The 25,971-nt window shown below is 37.7% G+C and overlaps 1 protein-coding gene across 2 annotated transcripts in view; it reads left to right on the top strand.

The window, feature by feature from the left end:
- NKAIN3 (sodium/potassium transporting ATPase interacting 3) overlaps positions 1-24,326 on the top strand; it is a 561,579-nt gene extending 537,253 nt beyond the window's left edge. The window contains exons 6-7 of one of the 2 annotated variants that reach the window (XM_055127538.1): positions 13,359-13,428; positions 23,757-24,326. In XM_055127538.1, the coding sequence (XP_054983513.1) occupies positions 13,359-13,428; positions 23,757-23,766 (80 nt within the window). In that variant the 3' untranslated portion in view covers positions 23,767-24,326. The remainder of the gene's footprint in view (positions 1-13,358; positions 13,429-23,756) is intronic. The other variant, XM_055127539.1, reaches the window with a different exon arrangement.
- The last annotated feature ends 1,645 nt before the right edge of the window (positions 24,327-25,971 follow it).

Here is a 25,971-nt window from a genome sequence, read left to right as displayed (position 1 = left end):
ACTATACTGGAAAACTTGATAAATAAAAAGATTTATCATCTATTCACTGGAAAAATTATATGTGTATAAAGAAATCCTTTGAACTATTTTTATGCCCTTACAGTTTTGAACACTATTTTTTGACATTTCATTATGCTTTACTGACCCCAAATTTAAAAATTAATTATTCTATTATTTCATATTATTCACTCTTAGAAAATTTTTAAGTGAGAAGAAAGTGTCAGCACTAATTAAGTGAACATAGAATTCTAGGGATTTGAATCTGCTAGTGGGAAAAAATCCAAAAATATAGCCAAATTAAAATAAAAGGGACCTTCAAATCAGAAAAAGAACTTATTCTCACAGTAACTAAAGAAAAAGTTATTTTCTCTAGATTTAAGTGTTTCTTCCAAAGCACCCAGCAATATTGACATAGTCTTCAGCCTCCTCTGACAGATTGCAGAACTTACAAAATTTTTCAAAATACCTTCAATAAAACCAAACTGTGATTGAGAACCATATGTGACCATTCCATCCAATACAGGACTACTGATAAAAGTCAGGGGCTGGAGCAATAGCATAGCAGGTAGGGTGTTTGCCTTGCACACAGCCGACCCGAGTTCGATTCCCAGCATCCCATATGGTCCCCTGAGCGCCGCCACGGGTAATTCCTGAGTGCAGAGCCAAGAGTAACCCCTGTGCATCGCCGGGTGTGACCCAAAAACATAAAAAAAAAAAGTCAGCTGAACAGCTGTTTCTGCTACAGGAAACTAGAATACAATTTACATAACTTTAAAAGATCTGAGTAAAGCATAGAAAATGTAGTATTAAGGACCCCCCAACATACATATGACCTGCCCTCCTGAGTAAGAAAGAAAAAATTAACCAGCTCCTTTTATCCAAATATGAGAAAAATCAAAATTATACAGTGTGAATGTCAAGAGAATGAGATGGCACGAATAAGTATGCCATATGTATCTTTATAAAGATTATGCACATCAAATCATCCTGTAAGGATATTATAATCAGGTTATCCTTCATAAGAACCACACAAAATACTGAATAAGACCCAAAGAATCCCTACAAAATTATTAATATGCATATCATATCTAAAGGAATAACACTGGAAACATTAGGATAAAGTTATTTTGTCCATTTTGCCTGAGAATGGGTTATCTACAACAAGTTGTATGGAGTGAACTGATAAACCAAGAAGAAAGTTATCTTTCCTTTCAGTCTGTGTTACTGAGGGGCTGAGGAGCAGAGAGTATAGCAATACCCATTAAATGCTAATTAAATGGTGATAGAGGTAGTCACCTATGGGCTAAGCAGGTCATGTTTGTGCCAGAGGTAGTCACCTATGGGCTAAGCAGGTCATGTTTGTGCCAAGGAAGTCCTGGACTGAGCTTCTGGTCTACCCTAGAGCAGTTCTGAAAAATGGGAAATCTACCATATGACACCAAACTCCACAAATTCTGCCTCTACTGGACTTTGCTTCTCTCGTGCATATCTTGAGATGCCAACACTAAACCTACCCAGAATAAAAGTTACTACGAAGAGATAAATAAATCTCAGAAGAGATCAACAAGCTGCAAGGATGCTTCTGGACTCAGTGCCAGGCTGAATTTCATCCAGGGAACCCTGGAAGGGGGTTGGTGGTGAGCTCCCTCACCCCAAAAGAGCTCCGGTAGCCGGAAACCTCCACAATCCTCAGTAATTTCCATGCTCAAGGCCGGACTCCACAGGCTCAGGATAAGCCTCATCCAGAAACTGATTTGTTGAAAAACTCAAGTATGCAGGATTTATGACCAAAATCTCCAGGCTTTCACAGAGTCGGGGATGGGCTACCTCCCTCCATCTCCCTGTTTTTCTTGGAGCCTGGCAGTCAGGCCTATGAACTACCTCTGGCACCAAATAAGCTAGCTACCCAACCATGATCCAGAGACTCAAATAAATCTTGAAAGAGATCAACAAGCTGCACAGATACTTCCATACCATAAAGCCACCACTCAGTTAAATTTAACTCTAGCTGTATCACCCCATTCAAAATTTTAGAATTCCTGAAGTTTGAATGCAGCCACACAACATCTCAAATTCTACACCGCTAATATGCCAGGATTAGCACATCACATTGAATGGGATACAAAGTGGAAGTCAACTAATATTGATTAAGAAAACTACCACATAAAGCTTAACCTATAACAACTTGTTAGTAATTGCTTACACAAGGGCTTAATGGCTCCATGGTGAGATGCAATAATCTTCACACACTTTCTTTTCAGGAAACCTTTTTTGATCATTTTAGTGAATTATTCATAATAAGCAATATAAAATAAAATTATTAGGGCCTGCTATTGGGGCAAGCTTGAGTGATGGTTGGGAAAATTCAAAATAATGGTGGTGGGAAGGTGCAATGGCAAAGAGATTGGTGTTGGAATATTGAATACAATAAATCATCATGAAAAACATTTCGAAAAAAAGTTGCTCAGAAAAGTTGAAATGTGGTGGACAGATCAATTTCCCCATCCTCAGATGAGCTACTCTTTCCAGAGAAGAAAAATCAATGTAGACACAGGTTCATACAAATTCCACAAGGACAATCACTTTTCTGGGAAATAGAGGGAAAAGAATGGCAGGATTTGCACTAATCATTGCTACTTCCACCCCCACCCACAGCTATGAAAATGCTTTTGAAATTTCAAAAGTTAATAGTTGATGGGAATGTGCCATCAGAATAAGATAAATATGTGAATAATGTCAAGAACAGTCTGTTGTTTGCTAAGTGTTGTCTGTGTGCCAGCACTCCATGGCCATTATCTCATCCAGGGCAACCACACCCTGGGAGACAATCATTATTCTAATCTTATATATGAATAAATTTACTCTTTTTCTACCCACACGGTCTTTTAGACATGAAGCAAATAATCCAGATAGTTACAACCAAAGCACACAGGCTTTACAATATGCAATAATGTCTCTTTCTAGTGAAGAATATGACAAAATTCTTCATAAGGGGACCAAAAAAAGGAGATAATGACACTGATCACTCACTAGATTAAACCTGGGACAAAATAAAACCTTTCATTTTTATAGCAGTAATATAAATAAAATCTTGATATGTATATAATAAAATGTATAGTATATAGTTGTACTATAGCTTAAACATAAGAAACTATAGTATAAGATAGATGTTGTGGGCATGATTTTTTAAAATAAAGAATGTAATTCACAGAACAATACTTCGCATTTCCCTACTGAAATGTTTATTTTCAGGCAACTCAACCACTTACCTTATTTCTTAGGTATCATCATCATCATCCCATTGACTGTCAATTTTCTCAAGTGGTCTCAGTAACGTCTCCATTTGTCTTAGTTGTGAGATTTTAGAAGCCTCTCTTTACTCATCCTTCCCAACAGTGATGCATTGGAGGCTTTTTCAGGGTCAGGGGAATGAGACCCATCATTTTTCCTGGTTTTTGCATATGAATACGCCACAGGGAGCTTGCCAGGCTCTCCCATGCGGGCAGGAAACTCTCAGTAGCTTGCCAGGTTATCCAAGAGGGAGAACTCAGCTATAAGATGTCTTCCGGGGTCTCTTCCGGGAGCTTGGTTTCATAGTATCTGGATGTTGGCCTTTGATGGGATTACACAACACCGGGGTGGGGGCAGTTTCTGGGTGTGACTGCCTAGCTACTGGAAAATGGGGGATCTGGGCAAAAGAGGCCCAGTCCCAATCTGAGCAGACTTGGAGATCTCAGCCCCAGGTCTTGCACACCTGGGTTCCTCTGCCAGTTCTTCATGTGTGAGGCTCGACCAAATGTATGGAGAGGGGCCTTGAGCATGACTGTGGCTAGGTTCTGAAGGTCTTCAGCTGCCGGGTCTCTGCTTAGGGCGAGGAGGGAAACTCAACCCACCCCCTGCGAGGGGCCCCTGTGAAGACAGCCAGGCTTGAGGGCATATCAAGTATAGATGTAGGGAACTTCTGTTTCATCCTACTAGTATTGATTCTGAGATCCAGTGGGCTTGAGGAACAGAGTTGGGCACACAATTTGCCCATCTTTCATGCTAGCATCCACTGACCTATGCAGTGGTCCCACTGTGGTCTCAGATGTCAAACATGCCTTGCCTCTCTGGCCTCAGACCTCCATTAGATGTAGTAAAACCAGGGACCCTAAACCATCTTTCTGAGCACAGTGGCTGGTGCTTCATTGTCTTCCATAGTTTACACAATTGGCTCTTGTAGCCAAACCTAATCACTTGTATCACTTGTCATTTCATTGATCTTCGATTTGCTGGAGCGTGCACCAGTAATGTCTCCATTCGTCCCTGTTTGGACTAGTGTCTCCCAGTGGCATTTGCTCACTCTAGGAATACGAACAGCCTCAAATCACTTGTTCAGGGTTTTGACAAAGAAGTCTGACCATCTTGTAGGTGGGCAGCCACGCGGTCTCTTGACATCTCATGGAAAGCAGTCAGAAACAGCTCTAGTCCAGCGATCATCTCTGAATCACAAACCTAATGTAGAATCATATAAGGGGCAGGAGAAGGGAGGGCTCAGGCAACATAGGTCCAGCTCACATAAATTATAAAATCATTACAACATTTTATAAAACTGAGACATGACTCTTGAACTTATACTATGGAGTCTAAATTCCATGCAATGTCATTTTTCATTTTCACTGTATTTAAAATATCCAAGATGTATGAGGGACTCACAACCCTTGACAATAAGCAAAATAAACAACTCTATTTTAAAAATGTCAGAAAGATCTGAACTTCAAAGGAAATACACATATAAACTATGGCACATGAAAAAAAAAAGTCCCATTAACACTTACTCTAAGAATAATGAGATGTCATTTTATACCTGTGAGACTGGCCTATATCCAAAGGGCCAGAAATGGTAAGTGTTGGCAGGGGTGTGGAGACTGAAAACCTTCATACACTGTTGCTATATATTCTATATATTCTCCATCATCATCATCATCATCATCATCATCCCATTGATTGTCGAATTTCTCAAGCGATCTCAGTAACATCTCCATTCATCCAAGCCCTGAGATTTTAGAAGCCTCTCTCTACTAGTCCTTCCATACTGGAGGCTCTTTCAGGGTCAGAGGAATGTGACCCAGCTTGTTACTAGTTTTGGCATATTAATACACCATGGGGACCTTGTCAGGATCTCCCATGTGGGCAGGAAACTCCCAATAGTTTGCCAGGTTCCCCCAGAAGGAGAAGTAGGCTATAAGATATCTCGAGGCCACATAGCAGCTGAAAGCTTCCGAGAGCTTGCTTTTTAAGTCTCTGGATGCTGGCTGTTGACAGGATTACACGGCTGCTGGGGGCAGTCTCTGGGTGTGACCGCCTAGCTACTGGAAAATGGGAAATCTGGGCGGAGGAGGCCCAGTCCCTATCCAAGCAGCCTTGGAGGTCTCAGCCCTAGGTCCCACACACCTGGGTTCCTCTGCCGGTTCCTTCATGTGTGAGGCTTCTCCTAACGTATGGAGAGGGGCCTTGAGCATGGCTGTGGCTAGGCTCCAGAGGTCTTGGGCCGCTGGGAGCTCTGCTCAGGGTGGGGAGGGAAACTGGAGCTCATTCTCTCCAAGGAGGCCCCGGGGAAGACAGCCAGGCACACGGGCATCGTCCATAGAAAATAGTATAGACATTTCTCAAAATATTTCAAATAAACCTGCCATACAGTAAAGCAATTCCAGTCCTAGACTATCCAAAGAATACAAAACACTAATCCATAAAGACATTGACTCGCCTATATCCACTATAGCACTATTTAAAATAACTAGAATATAAAAAAGCTCTCAAATGTCCAATGAGATGTATATGGCTAAAGAAACTATGACAAATATACACAATGGACTTCTCAGTCATTAGAAAAAATTAAATCATGATTTTTGCAACACCATTGATGACACTGGAGGGAGTGATACTGGGTAAAATAAACCAGAAGGAGAAAGACAATGCTAAATCATCTCACTCATATGTGGAATATAGAGAAGAAATGCAAAGAAATCAATAAAACTTTGGTCTCAGAAGCCAAAACTAAAGTTATCAGAAAGGAAATCAGGAGGGAGATCTAAGTGAGGAAGGGATCCAATGGAATATAGTGGAGAAATATTAGTATTTTTGGTGCAGAGACCAATGTAGTAACATAGTGTGAGGATATATGTCTCTAAAACATACACAGACACTTAAACAAACACTACCTCTATAAAAGACATAAATTACATCTAAAAGTACCTACACAAACTTTATTTAGCTGTTGAATCAATGCATTTTTTTGAAATTGGACCTCCCCCTCCTACCACAAATTTCTGACCTAATTCAATAAGTGTTCTTAAATATTTTTCCTTAGTCTGTCATACATTTCTGCAATGAAAAATTGTTTCTAAGTCAAAATATCATGGTTAATGTGAGCTTCTAGGGACAAAAAATTTATTTGCATAGTCTTCATTCTTAAATTTGGACATTTTGTGGTTTGTCTAAGCCATTGCTAATTTCTCTCATTATATTTTTTGGTAGAAAATTTCAAATTCTTAAATATCATTTAGGCAAAAAATTCTTTTCCATGACCAAATTTTTTTAACTCTCCATTTATCTTTATTTCTTTGTGTTTTACTGCGATGTAACACAGCCACCACTGTAAGTTTAAAGTATATACCATGATGACTTAAATATAATGCTAAATTATTACTAGAATAAATTTAATTTCCACTATCTCATACTTACAATAAAATAAAAAGCAAAAAAAAATCCTTATGGGAATTCTTAGAATTTGCTCTTTTAACCACTTTCATATATATCACACAGAAGTTTTAACTACAATCATTATGATGCTCATTACTTTCCTAGTACATATAACTAGAAGTTTGTACCTTCATTCAATTTTTCCAACTCCATTGCACCATTTGCAAATCACAAACATGATTTCTTTTTTTGAATGTGTGCTCCTGCTATCTGTTTTTAAGTGTTTACATCTTTCTTTGAATAGGATTGCAATTGCAGTTATTGGTGATCAACATGATTGAGCAAGTATAAATGTATCACAAAATTATTTTTCAGGGCAGGTTAGCATGATTGGGCCACATCCATCAGTGTCCAGGGGTTATTCCTGACTATGAATCCAGGAGTCTTTTCTGGCAGGCTTTGGGGACCATATGGGAATCCAGGGTTCAAACCTGGGTTAGCCACATGAAAGTACCTGCTGTACTATAACTCCAGCCCTGTTCCACAAATTTTGATTAGTGAAATATAAGCTTAAAGTGAAGTATATTTTGGATCGGCACTTATTAATGAAATGGAAAGAGAAGCATAGTTTCTATTAGCTAATGTATTTATTAATGAACAAAACTTATTTGTAAGAGGTGGAGGAAGGCAGTTAGGACAGAGAAGGAACCACCATGACATTGATAGTTGGAAATGATCAGAAAGACAAGAACTGAGTGCTGAAAATAGTTAAAGGGATATACATGATAACCTTTAAGTGCCTGTATTGCAAACTGTAATGCCCAAAGGGGGGGGGAGAGAGAGAGAGAGAGAGAGAGAGAGAGAAAGTGCCTGCTATAGAGGTGGCAGGCTGTGGACAAATGAGGTCAAGGGGGCTGGTGGGAGGGAAATTGGGGACTTTGGAAGTGGAGATACACCCTGGTGAAGGGATGGTGTTGGAATATTGTATGACTGAAACTCAGTCATCATGAACAATTTTGTAATTATAATCTCACAGTGATTCAATTGGGGGGGGGGGAAATAATTAAACTCTCTGAGTTCTCCGGGTCAGTACCTGGGGCTGAGAGGACAAGACAGAAGTCAGAGGCATCCGTTTTGCGTGATAATCAGGCAGGTAGAAACCAAACTGTTGAGAAACTCACATCTGGATGACTAAGTCCCTGGGACCCTAGTTTCTACTCTTTCTCCTAGGGCTGATATCTTCTTCAGCTGAATCATGTGGGTCCTACCTGCTTCCCTCTTAATTTGCTTTCTAAAAGATAGAGGGAAGTTAACTTCATAATCATAAAGAGAACAAAAGGAAATAGCCATAAAGCTGTCATCGGCTTGCTTGCTCATAGGATTAAGACAATTACACGGGACTGGCAAGACAACCCTCTCCCCCTGTGAGTGTCAAGACACTATCAAGTCCACTTTGTTTCAGGACAGTGTCAAACTCACCGTCAGCCAAACCATCCTGGCACCCCTGCAGTCACTTGCTATGTTCTGAACCACCCAACCCTGACTGCAAGTTGGCAAAATATGCCCTACCTGCTGAAAGGTCAGACTCCAGAGAGGAGAGGGCAGCAGAGCCACGAAACTTCAGCATGGTAACTTCAATGAGGCAGTTTAGTTCCAGCTATTTCTGAAATAGCTAACTTGGTAAAGCCCTCATTATCCATGAGGCACTGCCAAAATTCTCTCCATGGTTTTTCAAGGGCCCCCCTGTGTTAGTTCAAAGGATATGAGCCTTTACCCCAGCTATTCTCCTATGAATTCATATCACAGAACAGTAAATCACAGTGTAACTGTTCCAATATTCCAGTTCTTCAAGGCTGGATGCTTAAGATTTTATTCCTGGCAACTTGTTTTTAAAAATCTTATTAGAACAGATTAATAACTACATGCCAAAAAAGCATGATAACCCAGAAAGCAAGTTCAGAATAAATACATTAATTGGACTACTTTCTAAAAGGGCCATTTTCTAAATTGGGCCGCATTCTTTTCATTTTGGGGGTTTTAAAGCAGAGTTACAAAAGTGTGGTCTTTCTCATTCAGTGACATGTACCACACATCTGTATCAGGGGAAAACTACTACATCCTGTTTGATTACTTGGTAACTATAGTTAAACCTAGGACACAAGTAATAGCACGAGTGCCCTCTGGAAACTGAATATTTAGCTTTAGGCTTATAAGTCAATCGAGTTTTGTCATGTCTGAGTGAAGTATTGAGTCAGTAGCCCTGAGTGATCTATTGAAAATTTCGTTTATGAACTGAAGTCTCCTGTAGTCAAATAGAAAACTTACAATTGGTTGTATATCTTCCACATACAGAAAACAAGTCTGCATCTGTGCAGTAAATCTAGAGTAGCTTTGTCATTCCTTAGGTAGTGAAAATCCTTGTCAGGAAATTTGCCATGGCTGGAGTGATTAACCAGAAGGATATTCAGTTGCAAGTAACATTATTTCTTCCAGGTTGCTTGACTGTTGGAAGTTGGCAGAGAAAATACATTTCAAGAACTGAAAAATAGAATTGCTGGCTTGCAGACTCTCTCTGGGGGAGCTTTTGTAATAACACTTCAGCTTCTGAGAATGGGTGAAAAGAGAAAGAACAATTTTGCATAACTGGCTTTTCTATACAGTTGATGCCAGTTCTTAACTGTGCTAATTTTTTTGTTCTGCATTTCAAGGCTTCAATAACCAGAGCATATGAAATTCAGGCTTTCCAACAACCTGTTCCCAGACTCTTCCCTCACATTCACTCTGCATGTCTCTTCCTCACCTTTTCATAGTGACTCTCCTGCCAATTAACTTATCATCATCATCATCATCATCATCATCATCATCATCATCATCATCATCATCCTGCTGATCTTTGAATTTCTCGAGCAGTCTCAGTTATGTCTCCATTCGTCCTAGCCCTGAGATTTTTAGAAGCCTCTCTTTACTCATCCTTTTCAATGGTGCTGCATTGGAGACTCTTTCAGGGTCAGGGGAATGAGGCCCATCATTGTTACTGGTTTTGGCATATGAATACACCATGGGGAGCTTGCCAAGCTCTCTCAAACTTCTCACAGCTACAGATTTTCTGGGTATGTCACGTTGCTAAGTCCACTTTTCCGATACCTCTAAAAACCTAGCCATGTCCTTTTTATTAGTTCTCATGTGTTCTTGAAATTTATATCATTTCTCCTGGAGAAATGTCTTAATTTAGAAACTTCTCGTATTTTTCATTAGAGTGAATTTTTGAGTGGATAGTTGCTTTACTTTTTTTTAATAATATAATATGACTACCTTCTACAAACATATTAAAATTTGTTGGGCAAACCACCTCCAGCACTGCTGCCATGTAAGCTTGTCTACTCGCCTTGTTCCAGAGACTCATAAAAAAAATCTCAAAATAGATCAGCTGGAAACTTTTTTCAAAACACCCATGAATGTCTGAGATGCTCAGGGCACCCCAGAGAGGTGCAGGTCAGCCCAGTGCCCACCCAGACAGAGCTTTGGTAGCCATTTGCTCGCACATTCCAAAATCACGCCATGCCCCAAACAAACTGCACTGTCTCAGGACCAAGCCCCATCTGGAAATTAATCTGCTGAAAACATCAGATATGAGAATTTTGTGACTGAAATTTCCAGACTTTTCTCAGTCAGGATGGGCTACCTTCCCACACTTCCCAATACTTCCTGAAGCCCTGGAGACATGCTCGCATCCCAAAACCACCACCCACTTATACATTTAATTCCAGACTTACCACCCCGTTAAAAATTCAGGACTTGTGGGGCTACATCTCAATCTCTACAAGACTAATAAACCAGTAATAGCATACCATATTGGGTGGTATATAACATAGAAGACAACCATTCTCAAACAACATAAACACAGAAGGCTTAACCTGTAACAACATCTTAGTAATCTCTATAAGCAATATAAAAAAATTGAGGGCCTGCTATGGGGGCAGGCTTAAGAGGCAGTTGGGACTATTGGAGACAATGGTGGATGGAAGGAATAATGGTGGTGGGGTTGGTGTTGGAATATTGAATGCCCATAACAAATCATTATGAACAACTTCGTAAACCACAGCATTTATATAAAGTGTAAGGGGGAAATTTTACATATGTAGGCTTTACTTATTCCATTACATTCCAAAATATATTAACTTAGCATTGCCTTAAAAGTTTTATTGGCAGGTGAGATATAATTATTACATAAAGAGATCCAAGAAAAAAATAAAATATAATTAATAAAATAAAATTTAATTCACTGCATCACTGTCATCCCGTTGCTCATCGATTTGCTCAAGTAGGCACCAGTAATGTCTCTTGTTACTGTTTTTGGCATATTGAATAAAACACGGGTATCTTTCCAGGCTCTGCCATGCAGGTGAGATAGTCTTGGTAGCTTGCTGGGCTCAATAGAATAAAATTTAGCCTAAATTTTAATTCAGATTCCAGAGTTGAAAATTTATATATGTAAATGAGAATAATCATTTTATTATTTTGCATTAAATGGTTTTAACTTTATTTGCATAAGTCAAAATCATACAGTAATCACAATTGGCTGTTACTGATTTATTTTCTGATCATTCTATTTGCGATTTCTAAAAGTTTTGTTGGAATAAGCAATATAAGGTAAATTCATTATGTCTAAGTGACCAAGTTGAGATTGGGAGAGAAATGGGATATTGGTGGAGAGAAGGTTATACTGGTGGTTTTGGAACACTAAATGCTTAAAACTGCATAATGAACAACTTTGTAAGTCATGGTGTTTTATAAAATTAAATTTTAAAAAATTTCAGGAGCTGGAGAGACAGGACAGTGGTATGGCTCTTGCCTTGCACACAGTAGATGGGGATTTGATCCCCAGCATCCTATATGGTCCCCTGCAGGAGCAATTCCTGAGCTCATAATTAGCAGTAAACCCTGAGCATCACCAAGTGGGGTCCAAAAACAAATAAAGCAAATAAGCAAAATATTAATCAAATAAAGTGAAAATTTGAGCATTCAAAGCATGTATACACAGTTCTGGGTAAACAAACTGAAATATTTTTCTACATATTGATATGGTAAATAATTGTATTATAAACATTTCTAACCAAATTGTGTGAAATTATATATATACATATATATACTTAGTGGGATAATTACTAGGTCATATGTTAATCCTAAATTAGTCTTTTTGAAATTATTTTCTGAAGTGACTGATTCAGTTTACAATCCTATCAGCAGTATATAGAGATTTCAATTTTACAATATCCTCACCAACATTTGCTTTTATATTTTTATTATAGTTATTTTACTGGGTATAAAGCAGCATCTATTGTGGTTTTGACTTATGTTTCCCTGAAATATTTCTGTATGAAGTTGGTATTGGGAACAAGCAATAAAACTCCAGGATGACAATACATTTGCATTCTTTTCTTCTTTTAATTTTTCAGAATTAGGGATATTACAGTCTTCAACTACTTTATAGTTTAAATTTCCCATAATTTTTGCGACCATTATGAAAGATGAATCTCATCAATTTTAGCTGCATTGCACTCAAAATCAGTTGAAATTTTAGTCGTTCACAAGTAAAGTTCCTTCAAAAATTTGTTTACAGTGTTTTAGTAAAGAGCAACTAACATAACAAAAAATTTTAGTTTAGAATTTTATGCTAACAAAAGTAAGGTAAAAAGTGTTTAATTGATCAAGCCTGACTTCTAGTCCTTCAATAGAGATAAAAGGAGCAAGTCAGGAACTGACAAGAGTGGCTCTATACAAAGTAAGCTAAGTTTCAAATATCTCCTAGAGAATTCATCTCTAAGTGCATTCAATTTTCCATCTTGAGTTGAAAATATAATAAAATATTCTCATACATTGTAACTGAGTGCACACATACACAAATAAACACATTGAGAGTGATTCTATATGCCTATATATGTTAACTATTTGGCTCTTAAAGGCAAAAACTTGGTGGAACTAATATTTTGAATAATCTCTAACCACAATACAACAAAACAAACAGGAGAGATGAGCTACAATCAGTCATAGATACTAGGATTAAAAAAATATTGAAACCTAGATCAAAACAGAAGAATATTACCTGGGAGTAAGTATATGCGGATTGTGAACACAGTATATTCAGATTGTGAACACAGTACTCTAATCCCAAAGAGATGGAATCTTTGTCCAAGGCAGACGCCTATTTGTCAGGCATAGCTTGTGGACAGAAGACACAGACATAGATTACATAACTTCTCAGAGATCTTTCTAATGATGCAATAAATATTCTTACGGGGGGAAAAATGATTCTGGCAAGAAAATGAGATGGTGTATCTTTTGATATATAAAGGGAATGAGCATACCTATATGCCTAAGGACACCACTTTATTTAAAATCTAATATTATTTAATGTTACTTCATTTTTCATGGACATTCAATAGCAACTGTGACTTTTTTAGCCCCTAAGACCTCAGGTTCTTTGTGTGTTTCTTTAAAATTCTCCCTTTAAAAAAATCATTGATTATACTTTAGGGTTCTTTATGTTAAAAGCACTTGTTTTTGTTTCATGGTAGGCAAATAATTTTACTAATATTATCCTTAGGAGTTCTATTTCAGGCACCTAGCATGAGTGTTTTTATGTATCATTTATTCATATTGGGCTGTTATATTTTCAGTTGATTTCATAGGTGGACTTGATGCACACTCCTACTTCCAAGATCATGTTGAGTTAAAGCCTGTAAACCTGTAAGTAAAGGTGTGATGAGATGGAAATATTAATCCTTCTAACTGGCCTGAAACTAACCAAACTTAAAACAATTTGGAACTGCTACTACTAATCATTGGTTTAATTTTCCACTCATGTTTAAAACACACCTTTCTCATGTAACCCAGCATCATCATTATTATTCATTCCAAAAAGAATGTGAAGCAGGCAACGTGATAAATTGTTTCTAAATAAGTTTTTATGTTCCTTATCAGTAGCTTATAGTCAAAATGAAAGGGGAAAAGGCTGATTTGCTCTATAGAAGAAAGACGAAAAATATATAAGTATCTTGAGGACAGCCTAGCAGAGAGAGAGAAAAGGGGAGAAAGACCAGGTTAGAACCTGGACACTCTGTTTAGTCTCAGGGACCTTCCTTGCTTACTGTTAGACTTAGTTCTCACAATTTTAATACATTTCATAGGTGGGTCAGAGAGGATGATTAAAAGGGATAAGTATATCATATATAAAGTATAATATATATTATGCCTCACACACAAATATTTGACTGTCTTTAGAAATCATGGAAGGAAGTGAAAAAAAATCTAAAATCACTAAAATGGGAAGATTCCAATTGAGTACAAAGAAGTAATTTTGGTCACCTAAATAATAAGACAGTATGAAACAAGAAAACAAATACTGTGACTCCATCCCTAGAAAAGCAGAACAAAAGTAGCAAATAGACTATATATAAAATACTAGCTATCAGGTGTTAAGCATTTGCATATATTTTCTCACCTAACTCCCTAGAAAATACCGTAATGTAACTGAGTCCCACTTTATACAAAAGAAGACTGAGGTTCATAAGTATAAATTAACATTTGAGCCAGGGAGATGTCTCAAAAAAAATATTGAGCTTCACATGCAGGGATACTAGGTTTGATCCTCAGCACCACCAGAAATGACCCTTCCTTCCACACCAGAAGTAGTCCTTAAGCACTCCCAAGCATAATTTTAGGCATGTCCCCCAAACAAACAAAAATCCAGAGGCAGGAAATAAGAAACTTTATCAAACATCCATTATTAGTAAGTGATGAACCTGTGGTTCTTTCATAGATATCAACTAATAAGCATTCTTGATATTGTGGGATTGTAGGGATCATATATATAAGATTACTATTTTTTCATCTCAATGTTCTCCATTTTCATGGGTGGAGGAAATTCTGTGAAATAGCCATGGGATGAGAAACACATATGAAAGTTTTCATCTGCTTCCTCTTTGCCATGGTGTTTTATTCCCAAATCTACAACTCCCAATATAGCCTATTTAGGAAAAAAAAAGTTCAGAGAATCATCACTTGCTCCTCCACCTGCCCAAATTAAATTAATTTTGTTAAAGCAGGATGATCAAGGAAACCCATTACAAGACTAGGTGTGATAGACGTTTAAATAAATACTGGTTTCTTAAAGCAAATTCAATTTGGAAACATGTACCATATATAAATACTCAGGAGGAACCAAGCAGCCACCACCCCATTACTCACTCTGTTATGTACTTGTAAGTAAAGAATGTTCTCCATTCTTTCATCCAAAAGTTGATGGAGTTTTTGGAGAGCATGGGAGGACTTGTGACAAAAATAAAGATGCCCAACACACTGGAAGTAATAAAAGAGCTGAAATAAGGCCTAGCAGTAGCTTATAGTTTCATATATTTGATACATAATAAGGAAGTAATAAATAATTTTTCATTACTGTAAAAAAAAATGGGCTGGAGCACAGCAGGTAGGGCATTTGCCTTGCATGCAGCTGACCCGGGTTGATTCCTCCATCCTTCTCAGAGAGCCCAGCAAGCTACCAAGAGTATCATTTCCACATGGCAGAGCCTGGCAAGTTCCCCACAACGTATTCAATATGCCAAAAACAGTAACAACAAGTCTCACAATGGAGACGTTACTGGTGCCCACTCAAGCAAATCGATGAGCAACAGGATGACAGTGATACAATGATACAGTAAAAAAAAAAAACTAAGTAGAGAAATTGTCATATGAAAGGTGTTGGTCATATGTAAGAAATACCTTTTCATTAAGAATTTCTAAACTGGGGCTGGAAGGATAGTACAGTGGGTAGGGCATTTGCCTTGCACGTTGCCGACCCAGGCTCGATTCCCAGCATCCCATATGGTCCCCTGAGCACCGCCAGGAATAATTCCTGAGTGCAGATCCAGGAGTAACCCCTGTACATCACCGAGTGTGACACCAAAAGATTTTAAAAAATAATAATTTTAAATGATGATTTATTGATGTTGATTTTTAAATCTCCTTCCTTGAATTATACACATAACTATGTACCTCTGAAGAATGTTCTGTGGCATGTCCCAAGAGCAAATGGTTTCTATCTAAGTATTCTCAAGTCCCTTTCATCTCTATGAATGAGAAACATATGAAATATTTTCTAAAGATCTCTAAAAAGCTTTGATCAACTCTAGTCCTTCCTTAAAGGGTTTCTCATCTACCTTGCTCACTAGTGAACTCTTGCACCTCTTTATGTAGTATAAACTACAAGCTGCAGAAAACAATAGAGTAAGTTCTGATTTGACAGACTGTGCAACTGGTTATGTCAAATGAATATGGAACATCTTTCAATCACAAATGGAGCAGGACACTGAAAGCAAACCAAACCTGAATTAAAATCATTGTGCATGAAACAATTTAAGAGATCAATGTGTGTACTCCCAGCCAGTATGCAAATATTATAGTTATCCAGTTGGTATTCAACAGCCTGTATGACTTCTTTATATTAGGTGTCCTGGTACCCAATATAATAAGGCCCATCTCACTATTCAGCAATGGTTTCTCTGCCCTATATTCTTAGCAAGGGGAGTGAAAGCTAGTTTTTAACTTTCCATAAATCTCTTGAATCGCATGAAACATAAAGTCAGGTTTTCTGAGAAAGACACTTTATTAGGGAGTAACAAGCAGAAAGAAAATTTCCTTCTACCTTCCTGGGTTCTTAGCTGGTACATCAATCAAATTAACAGCAAACATCAGTATACAGAAATAATAAGTTACATTGAATACATAAGGAAATTTGATACAGATATAGTTCTAAAGTCAGGGGGATAGGATGAAGCAAGGAATGAGATCGACGTCTGGGACTTTGAGGAGAGAGGGGAAAGAGTCACACAATGAAGAAAAGGTAATTCAAAGGTGACAAGAGTAGATAATCCATAATTAAATGTTTTCCTTACCACACCAATTTCTCTGAATGATTGTATCTGGCTTTTAAAGAATCTGAGTAAATATCACTAATTTTAACTGCTAGGCAGCTAAGGAAGTGATAAAGTTTTTCATAAGTTTCCCAGGCCTCAACTGATTTCGAATCAGAACAATTTACATTCTGTGTGATAGATCTTAAAAAGTCCTGTTCTGAACATGGGGAAGGTGAAGAGTATCAGGAAAATCATATTCCAAGGTATTTTATGGGTACTAATAATTTTCAATTTCTAGTAGCTATAAACAGTCCATTTAGAGGCAATGTTGCAGACTTGTATAGGAGGCCTTCTTGTGTTTGATTGTGTCATCATTCACAATCATAAAGACTTTTCCAGTGGCCACTAGAAAATTGAGGATGATGTAACAAAGTAAAGGGCTCATGTGTCCATCTGGTCTTTCAACCTTTATCTCTCTTTTTAAAGTACTCGTGTCAAGGTCTGCTGATTTAATAAATGGGTCTAGTGCCATTTACAACTATTTATTGATTACTTCCAACATGTGTAGTAGGCCCTGTGCTGGGAGCTGGAGATATAGAAATGAGTAATGCTCAAGCTTGAACTTCCAGCAGTTAATTATCAAGGAGAGCAGACCTACATAGACATAAATACATTCCATACAGTTTTCCCAAGATCATTTCTTTAGCAAGGGAGAACAGTTCATTGTCAATGCAATGGAAAGGGTATGTCTCGGCTAACTTTTGAAAGATGCTAAAGAGTTTGTCAAAAGCAGAAGAGAACAATCCCATGCATAGAGTCCAATTTGATGCACCATTCTGCAGAAGAACAAAGTTGGAATTTGTGACTTACCATCCTTGTGTTTGCTGCAGTTCTGACATAAAGTGAGAAGCCGATGAGAAAACAGATGTTTTAACAAAGCAGGAGTCCTAAGAGCTCTTGGGGGAACTGGGGACACCCCGAGATTCTCAGCAGCTGTTGCTCATTAAAAATGTATCAGTTATTATGCCTAAAGTTTTAGAATGTCTGTAGCGTTGTCTGTCTGGCTGGGGGGTCTGCAGCACTTACACAGAGGGAAGCCACTGTTGGAGACTTTCAGTCTTGTCACAGTTGCCAGTGAGGGGGCTTTAACTTCAGCATAAGTACAAGCAGAGTCTCCACTAGCATCACTTCAACCCCCGTACTATACCTGGATTCTACCTGTCATGAGAGGTAGGGAAGAGGTTGCTCTTCTCATTTTCACAGAGTTTCAACAGTGGCATTGAAAACAACACCTGCACAGCGGCAGCATGACCAAGAGGAGAGAGCTAACAAAGGCAAATTTACCTCTCAGGAAGACAAAATAGCGTGATACAAAGCCATGCAGCTATAGAAGAGATACAGGTGATCAGAAAACATCACAGTTAGCAATTACATTACTTAAAAGTCAGTTGACAACACCCAAAATAGTTTGTGACCGGGATATGGGAAAATGAAACTCCATGTAGCAATAGTTCTTTGCATAAAAGTAATTAGGCCAAGGCAGTTCATCAAAGATTGCCACGAAATTTTAGGACTGAGATCAAAAATAATAGTAAAGAATTCTGAGAATGTTAGAAATTTCTTTGAAGATGCCTACAATTGCTGTTAAGAAAGATTTGATGGGGGAAGGGGAGGTGGCTGGTAGTTCCCTGTGACTTTCAGCTGTTCATTTCCTAAGGTTTCCAAATGAGAAGTTGACCTTTGTCTGCATCTTGAGAATCCCCCAATCTATCTGATTGCCTTTGCTGGAGCCTGATTTTTTATCACAAAAATCGTTACATGCTCTGTGGCCACTGCTGATTGAATGGCTGCTGCCACCGCTAAGTGCTAGGAGACATAAAAGGCTAACGTCCACTTCAGGTGGCGTGGCAGTCAGCCCACCTGCCACCTTCACTGCCTGGCTTCCGTTTCAAATAGTCGCACTCAGAGTGAATCCACCTCTGATGAGCAGGAAGCTGGACAGAGCCAGAGGTGGTCTGTCCATCCACTCTTTCTAAAGTACACTGTTTCATATCAATTGGAAGTTAATGATTTTATATTTAAAGCATTTAGATTAAAACCAGAAGAATAATTAATTGTGTGTATGTGCATGTTCAGATTTGTGTCTGTGTGTGTGTGTGTGTGTGAGAGAGAGAGAGAGAGGTAAGAAGAGAAGACAAGTGTACTTTTAAACCAATACTGATTTAAAAGCCAACACCCAGCAGAGATAGATTAGTGAATTGCAGTTGAATGAACCTCAAGTCCATGATTTGCATTTACTACATTTTTTTTCTTGACCAAACATCTGAAGATTAATACAGTGTTTATTCTGTCTTGATTTTGTTTTCAATTGTTTTTGATTGGCTTTCATACTTTCATATTTATCTGTCCCCTGTGGCAGCCAAAGTCAGGTGTCTGTAATCTGCTCCTAGTGATGGCGGGATCATTTTTCCCATTACTGAGGTGGAGTTCTTTTGCCTGAGGCTCCCATCAGCCCCTGAAATGGTAGGCACTTACAGAAGCATTAACTTCCAGCCCTCTCCAGAGTGCAGTGCCCTACAACTCTAATGCTTCTTAGTTATCCCAAAGGAGGGACAGGCTTGCCAGCATGCCTGCCTTTCTTAGCGGAGATAAAAGAATTCGAGGCTCATTGTTCTCTCCTCATCGTGCAATTCTTTCCCTTTACTATTCTGACCTGTTTCTTATGTTGCCTCATGAAAAACTGAAGATTTTATAAACTTACATAGTCTGTGTCTAGAAGGTACTTTTCAGGTTAGTTGTCATTTCCTCTCTTGCCCAGAAGTCCAGGGCTGTTCTTAATTCTTGAAATTCAGAGCAACAGGGAGAATATAGATTTATATGATTGGTTTGAAGATGGAACACCTATCCCATTCCAAAATTAAGCAGCAAAACAAACTTTTTTTTTCTTCTTGGGTCACACCTGGCAATGCACAGGGGTTATTCCTGGCTCTGCACTCAGGAATTACTCCTGGCGGTGCTCACGGGACCATATGGGATGCTGGAAATCGAACCTGGGTTGGCCGAGTGCAAGGCAAATGCCCTACCCGCTGTGCTATCGCTCCAGCCTAAACAAACTTTAACTCTTTTTTCTTTTTTTTCCTTATACACTTCTTTTTTTAAAAAAATTTTTTATTTGTGAATCACCGTGAGGTACAACTTTTCCTTCTTGTGTTTCAGCCATACAATGCTAGAGTACCCATCCCTCCACCTGTGCCCATTCAACTATCTCTATTTTCAAAGGAAAGTATGTCCTGATTTTAAAACTAAAGACAATTCACATAAAATTAATATTATAATTAATACATTTTATGTTATTTTAATATAAAATATTTATTCTATGTTATGACAGATTATAGGGACAAACAATGCATCAGAAAGAACATATAATACACAGGTGAAAGAACACACCCACATATCCATGCAATGCACACACACATACACACATCCATAAGGGATGCAGAGAGACTTAGAAAAGCAATAGAAAAAGAGACTGTGACAGGTGTATCAAGAGACACACTTTGAAATAACATCATTATCTTATTATTTGATTTCATTCTGCCTTAAGGGTAGCTACCCTCAGGTAACTACTAACATAACTACAGACATCAGTCACTTTTTAAAAGATATGATCTTAAGGATCCTCAAACTCAAAGTGTTCTACCCAGCCTCATTGATCAATCAGAGCCTCACTGAAGAGTGACAAGTCGACATGATGTGTCTCTGGATGGGATATGAGGACACAGCACCACCTATGAAGTATCTTGCTACAAAGTTAAGCTTGATCTTGGACTGAAAGTGGAGAAAATACAAAATGAACAGAATAAATTACATCTTACCACAGGAAAAAAGACAGACAGAATGCAGGAATTAGTTTTGGAGAAACTTTTTTTAATAAAGGAACCATTGCTTATTACAAAATTTAAAAGACATGGTAGTCAAATAACTGTGTATAAAATATTTGGATTCTGAATATAATAAACCAACTGTAATGAGAATTTTTCATACAATTGGTAAAACGTGAATATAGAATGCCTAGGAGGCTTTTATAAATTGTGCATTTAGATAAATATAATCATGATAGCTTTTCTTTGTTTAAAAATAAATTCTTATCACTTGAGCAAGGATTCTTGTCTTCAGCACCATTTCATCCAGATCAGATTTCTTTTTTTTTTTAATTATTTATTTATTTATTGCTTTTGGCTCACACCCAGCGATGCTCAGGGGTTACTCCTGCCTTTGCACTCAGGAATTACTGCTGGCAGTGCTAGGAGGACAATATGGGATGCCAATATGGGATGACAATATGACAGTATGGGATTGAACCCGGGCTGGCTGCATGCAAGGCAAACGCCCTACCTGCTGTGCTATTGCTCTGGCCCCCCAGATCAGATTTCTTATTCGTGAGTATTGAGGATATTTAGTCTCATCTTTGGCCTCTGCCCACTAGATGACAGGAGCACCCATCTCTTGTCAAATTGTGAAAACCAATTAGGAAATATTCCAGCATTCAGAACTAGGGATAGGGCAGGGAAGTGATAGAATTTATGCTTCACAGGTGAGGTCCTGGGTTCAATCCCTGGCATCAGAAGGAATTAAATGTTACTGAGTTAGACATGGAATAAAGATACTCAGTTGATTAACATGACATAATGTCTAGGACTTGCTTTTAAATAATCTAGCCATAAAGTTTTGGTTCATAAATAAAAGTTGATTAATAGTTTTATTTTAATTGAAGCTGGATGGTGAGTACAAAGTCATTTATAATACCACCTTCTGTACTTCTGTATATGCATTTAATTATTTTAAAGCTAGCCTCTTAATAAAACCCAAGAAACGTTGGCAATAGGCATTGAACGCTCCCAGAGACATATTTCCTAATGCTTTTAGAATTCCTGTCTGACATCGTAGACATTACTCCTTTACCTATCAAATTTTTTTGTTGTCTCCCAAACAGAAAATGCTGGCCATAAACACAGCTAACATTGAAGATAAATGTAGTGGGTAGCTAAAAGTTATGCCCAACCCCCTACAGTGAACCACAGTTTTTCTCCTTGCCTTATTCCCATTTTAAAAGGAATTCACTAGTTGGGTAGCTAAAGAAGCTTCAAGATCTTGAAATTCTGCTATAACTAAAAGATTGCATAAAATTATTAAAAAAGTACACTATTCCAATCTCACATCTTTATTTTTTCACTTAAATTCCTATTAAAAATGTGGTGGAATGAAAGTGATAGAAAATGGGTCTGGTCTGTGTTTTTCAAAATGCAGAGAAATGGAAAAGTAGATAAATGTTACAGGAAGAGTGAAAGAGAACAGAAAGGCTCTCTCTCTGAAATGTGCAGGAAGGAGGGAACAATATACAGGGAGAGAATGACTCCAAAAGTACAAAGTGGAAAGTTGGAAATTTTCTTTACCTCATTCAAATTATGACTGAAAAGTCCATTCCCAGTCATATTAAGAGTCATTTCACTGAGTTAATTGAATGGAGATATAAAATTACTATAAAACATCATCTCTACTGGTGTGCTCCTTACCATTTAGTTGGAGGGAGAAAATTTACCGGTGTGCAACAATCAGAGCATAGTTAATTATGAAGTAGAATTGCCTCCACATGCGGTATAACTGATGGTCTAAGAGTTGCTATTATCGGGATGAGAAAGCACTATGACTGAGGTAGGCGTCTTCACAGAGGAGGAAAATTTTCAATTAAACCACAAACATGAATGAGGTTTGGATCAACTAATATTTTTTCATTTAAGAGACACGGTGAGAGCAAAAGTATTCAGCAAGCTAGTAAGACGCTAGTCTTGCAAAAGGCCAACCCGGGCCAAGTTCCCAGCACGATAGCTCCTGAACACCACCAAGAGTGGTCCCTGAGTCAGGAGTAACTCCTAAATACTACTGGGGGTGGCCCAAAAATTTTTTTTTTAAATGTATATATATTAAGTGCCAGTTATGTGACAAACACTGCATGGAGGTCGGTACTGTAAGATGCATATGCCAGAACCCTCATCTTCCAAAATCTTCCTTCCTGGTATAAAATCAGGAATTGCAGAAAATGTCCATTAAGGAAGAAAGATGATAAGAAATTGGTTTATGTATTATGGGAGCTGTCAAGTCCTGAATGTTCAAGGAGCACTGGACTCAGAGAGCAACCCAGAGAAGAAGGGGTGATGCAGGCCTGAGTCCAAAGGCAGTCTGGAGGCAGAATAACCTGAGGGAACAATCTCCTCATAAGGTCTTCAACAGATGTAATAAGTCCTGGCCACATTAGGAAGGAAATTTGCTTTACTCAAAGATAGTTATTTAAATGTTCATCTCATATGAAAGTATCACCTTAAGTGACATTTGGACTAAGTTTTACATTTTTATTTTAGTCACACTGATTTTTAATACTTTTGAAGTTAGGATTTCGTGTATGCAACACCTCACCCTCTATCAGAGTGTCCATTACCTTCCATATTGTCTCAGGACCTCCTCCTGATGCTCTCCGGCTGCCGTCTTCCCCAGAATAAGCTCAGTTCTGTAGACCAGTTCAAGATTCTGTTGCTTCAGACCATTTATTATTTCCTTACCATGCTCCTTCAAATACTAACATATGAAAGAGGTGATTGTTTTTAATGTGTCCCTATACTACACATTTAGACTAGTTTTTGACCAAATATATGGGTATTATAGCCTAGTAAAGTTGACACATAAAATTGACCATCACAGGATAGATTGTATATAAAGAGCACAGGTCAAATGCTAGGTTGTATGAAAGCCAAACAGGACAATTCTTGTGCTGCTAACAAACAACACTGTAGGAAGATGATGCTAGGGATGTATAGAGTAGTTTGGAGATAAAATACTATCCTATCATCTTTACCCTGAGATCGCCAAGCTAACCAATCATTACATCCCTCCTCAATGGTTATGTAATAGGCACTTCTCTCCCAGGAAACTAATTCTATACTCAGTTTTTACCTGAATACTATGCCTGGAAAGCAGGAAACACAGGTTTTAAGCTTTCTTATTGCTATAGCCATATGTATAAATAGTATAGAAACTTTTTGAATTTTGAAAAGTGGATATTTAGTTTTCAGTGTCCAAATCCCTTCAAGCAATTTCTATTTTCTGTTTTAGGTCGAAGTAAATAATGATCTAAAATACTGCTGCTGATCTTGATATAGAAGCAAGGCATCATCAACAGACCCTCTTTGCATCAACCAGGTATCACATCTCAACTCTTCCAGAGAGAATGAACTATACCTCCCTGATTTCCCATGAATAATGGAACTCTTCAAAGTCACAGCCTATGTATCGTTATCATTATTCACTAGATGAGTTGTAAGTGTTTGGCTGGGTATTTTTAAGACATTGTGTTCTTATATGAATATTTGTAAATTCTTTTTAATTTTATGAGATTAATGTTAGGCATGCAAAAATGAAAAATCCTGTGAAAACCTACAGTTAATTCTAAGAGAAATATTGGTGTGTATGACTGAGATATGAAGTAAGAATAGGTCACTGGTGCAACTGTTCTAGGCCTGACAGAGTTTGAACTTGCAGATATTACCAATGTTACTAGACATGGAATTAGATACTATGATAACTGATAAATGGGTACAAAGAACAGATCGGCTTTCAGACTAATTGTAGAACACTTTTTTTAATTCCACACAATAAAAACATGGGGTCTCCCTTTGCTCTTGATTTTCTAAAACCCAGGTTAATATGGTTGCCTGAATTTCCAACTGAAACAAGATGTCTTATTCTTCCTGTGTTTTAAAATATATATTTCATGCGTACATAGAGAGTGAAATAATTCTTAGAGTACCTTACCCCACAGATGGGACTATGGTGTGTCTAAGGTTTATATTTTCCTTTCTTCCATTATTCCTTTCTTTCTTCCTTTCTTTCTTTATTTCTTTCTTTCTTCTTTTTTGAGGGGTGGGGATATACCTGCTGATGCTCAGGATTTATTTCTAGTCCTGAACTAATAAATTATACCTGGTAGGCTCAGGGGTTCATACAGGATGCCAGGGATCAAATCCAAGTTCATTATATGCAAAGCAAATGCCCTACCCATTGTACTAGCACTATAGCCCCATAAAGTTTATATTTTCCAGTCTTTATCCCAGTCTTGATATTTGCATAAAACTCAAACTTGTGGACTTGAGAGATAATCACAGTCAGAAGTCTACAATCAAAAATGTTTTGAAGATATTAAAAAGAGTCATAAAAGTGGTGTGGAACTTTCTGTAAGTACTTCTAAAGAAAATGTTTAGATTTTTCTACATCAACTTTTCATTTCCCAAATCATTCTAGTAGTAAAAAAAATCAACACATGTAACCATGGAAAAGTGTACTGTCTCGAAAACACAATAGCTTTGCTTCTCTGTTGGTATATTTCAGTACTGTTGTTACACATGAAAATGAGTTTTGCTTACTTTGTATAACCAGGAAGAGATTTTCTTTTTGGCATGATAATACCACAATTCCTCTCTCCCACCAATAAGGTGAGAATTAGATGAAAAGTTGGGAACTATTCTTTAAATCTTGAAGTATTCCACAATTGAAATAGTCAGTTATTGAAATGTCAGAGCAAGTTGGACCCTAAGGCTCTTGCTACTCTTGCACCAAATGCTAAGAAAAGCCCAACAAAAACACAAAAAATTGTCCAAATTTTCTAAAAAGTGGCTTGAAAATAACTGCCCATGTTAAAGCAATTAAAAAAGTATAGAATACAAATTTCATTTGAAATATAAAAATATCTTATGGACTTCATATTCAAATTCCAAGACTAATGCATGTTCTGGAGAAAGATAACAGAATATTTTTTATTTATTTTTTATTTATTTATTTTATTGAATCACCATGTGGAAAGTTACAAAGCTTTCAGGCTTAAGCTAGAGACATTTTCTTCTTTTTTTTTTAACTTTTTATTAAATCACCATGTGGAAAGTTACAAAGTTCTCAGGTTTATATGTCAGTTATACAATATTCAAACACCCATCCCTTCACCAGTGCCCATATTCCACCACCAGAAACCCCAGTATACCCCCCGCCCCCACCCCCTACCCCCTACTGTATAACTAATGAATTTCACTTCATTTTTTCTTTACCTTGATTACATTCCATAATTCAACACAAAACTCACTATAGTTGTTGGAGTTTCCAACCAAGAGAGACAGACCTACTACATTTGATAATTAGTTTTTCATTGCTGGAAATGAAGAGATATGTAGCCCCACTGCTACAAGTACATAACTCTCTCTCTCTCTATTTTTTTTCCTTTTTCCTTTTCCCTTTTTTTTTTCTTTTTCCCCCTCATCCTCCGTCCCACGCCTCATAGTAT

The sequence above is a fragment of the Sorex araneus genome, chromosome 2 (assembly GCF_027595985.1).
Source record: "Sorex araneus isolate mSorAra2 chromosome 2, mSorAra2.pri, whole genome shotgun sequence".
NCBI classification, from domain to species: domain Eukaryota; kingdom Metazoa; phylum Chordata; class Mammalia; order Eulipotyphla; family Soricidae; genus Sorex; species Sorex araneus.
This window is presented reverse-complemented; position numbering and strand designations above follow the sequence as displayed.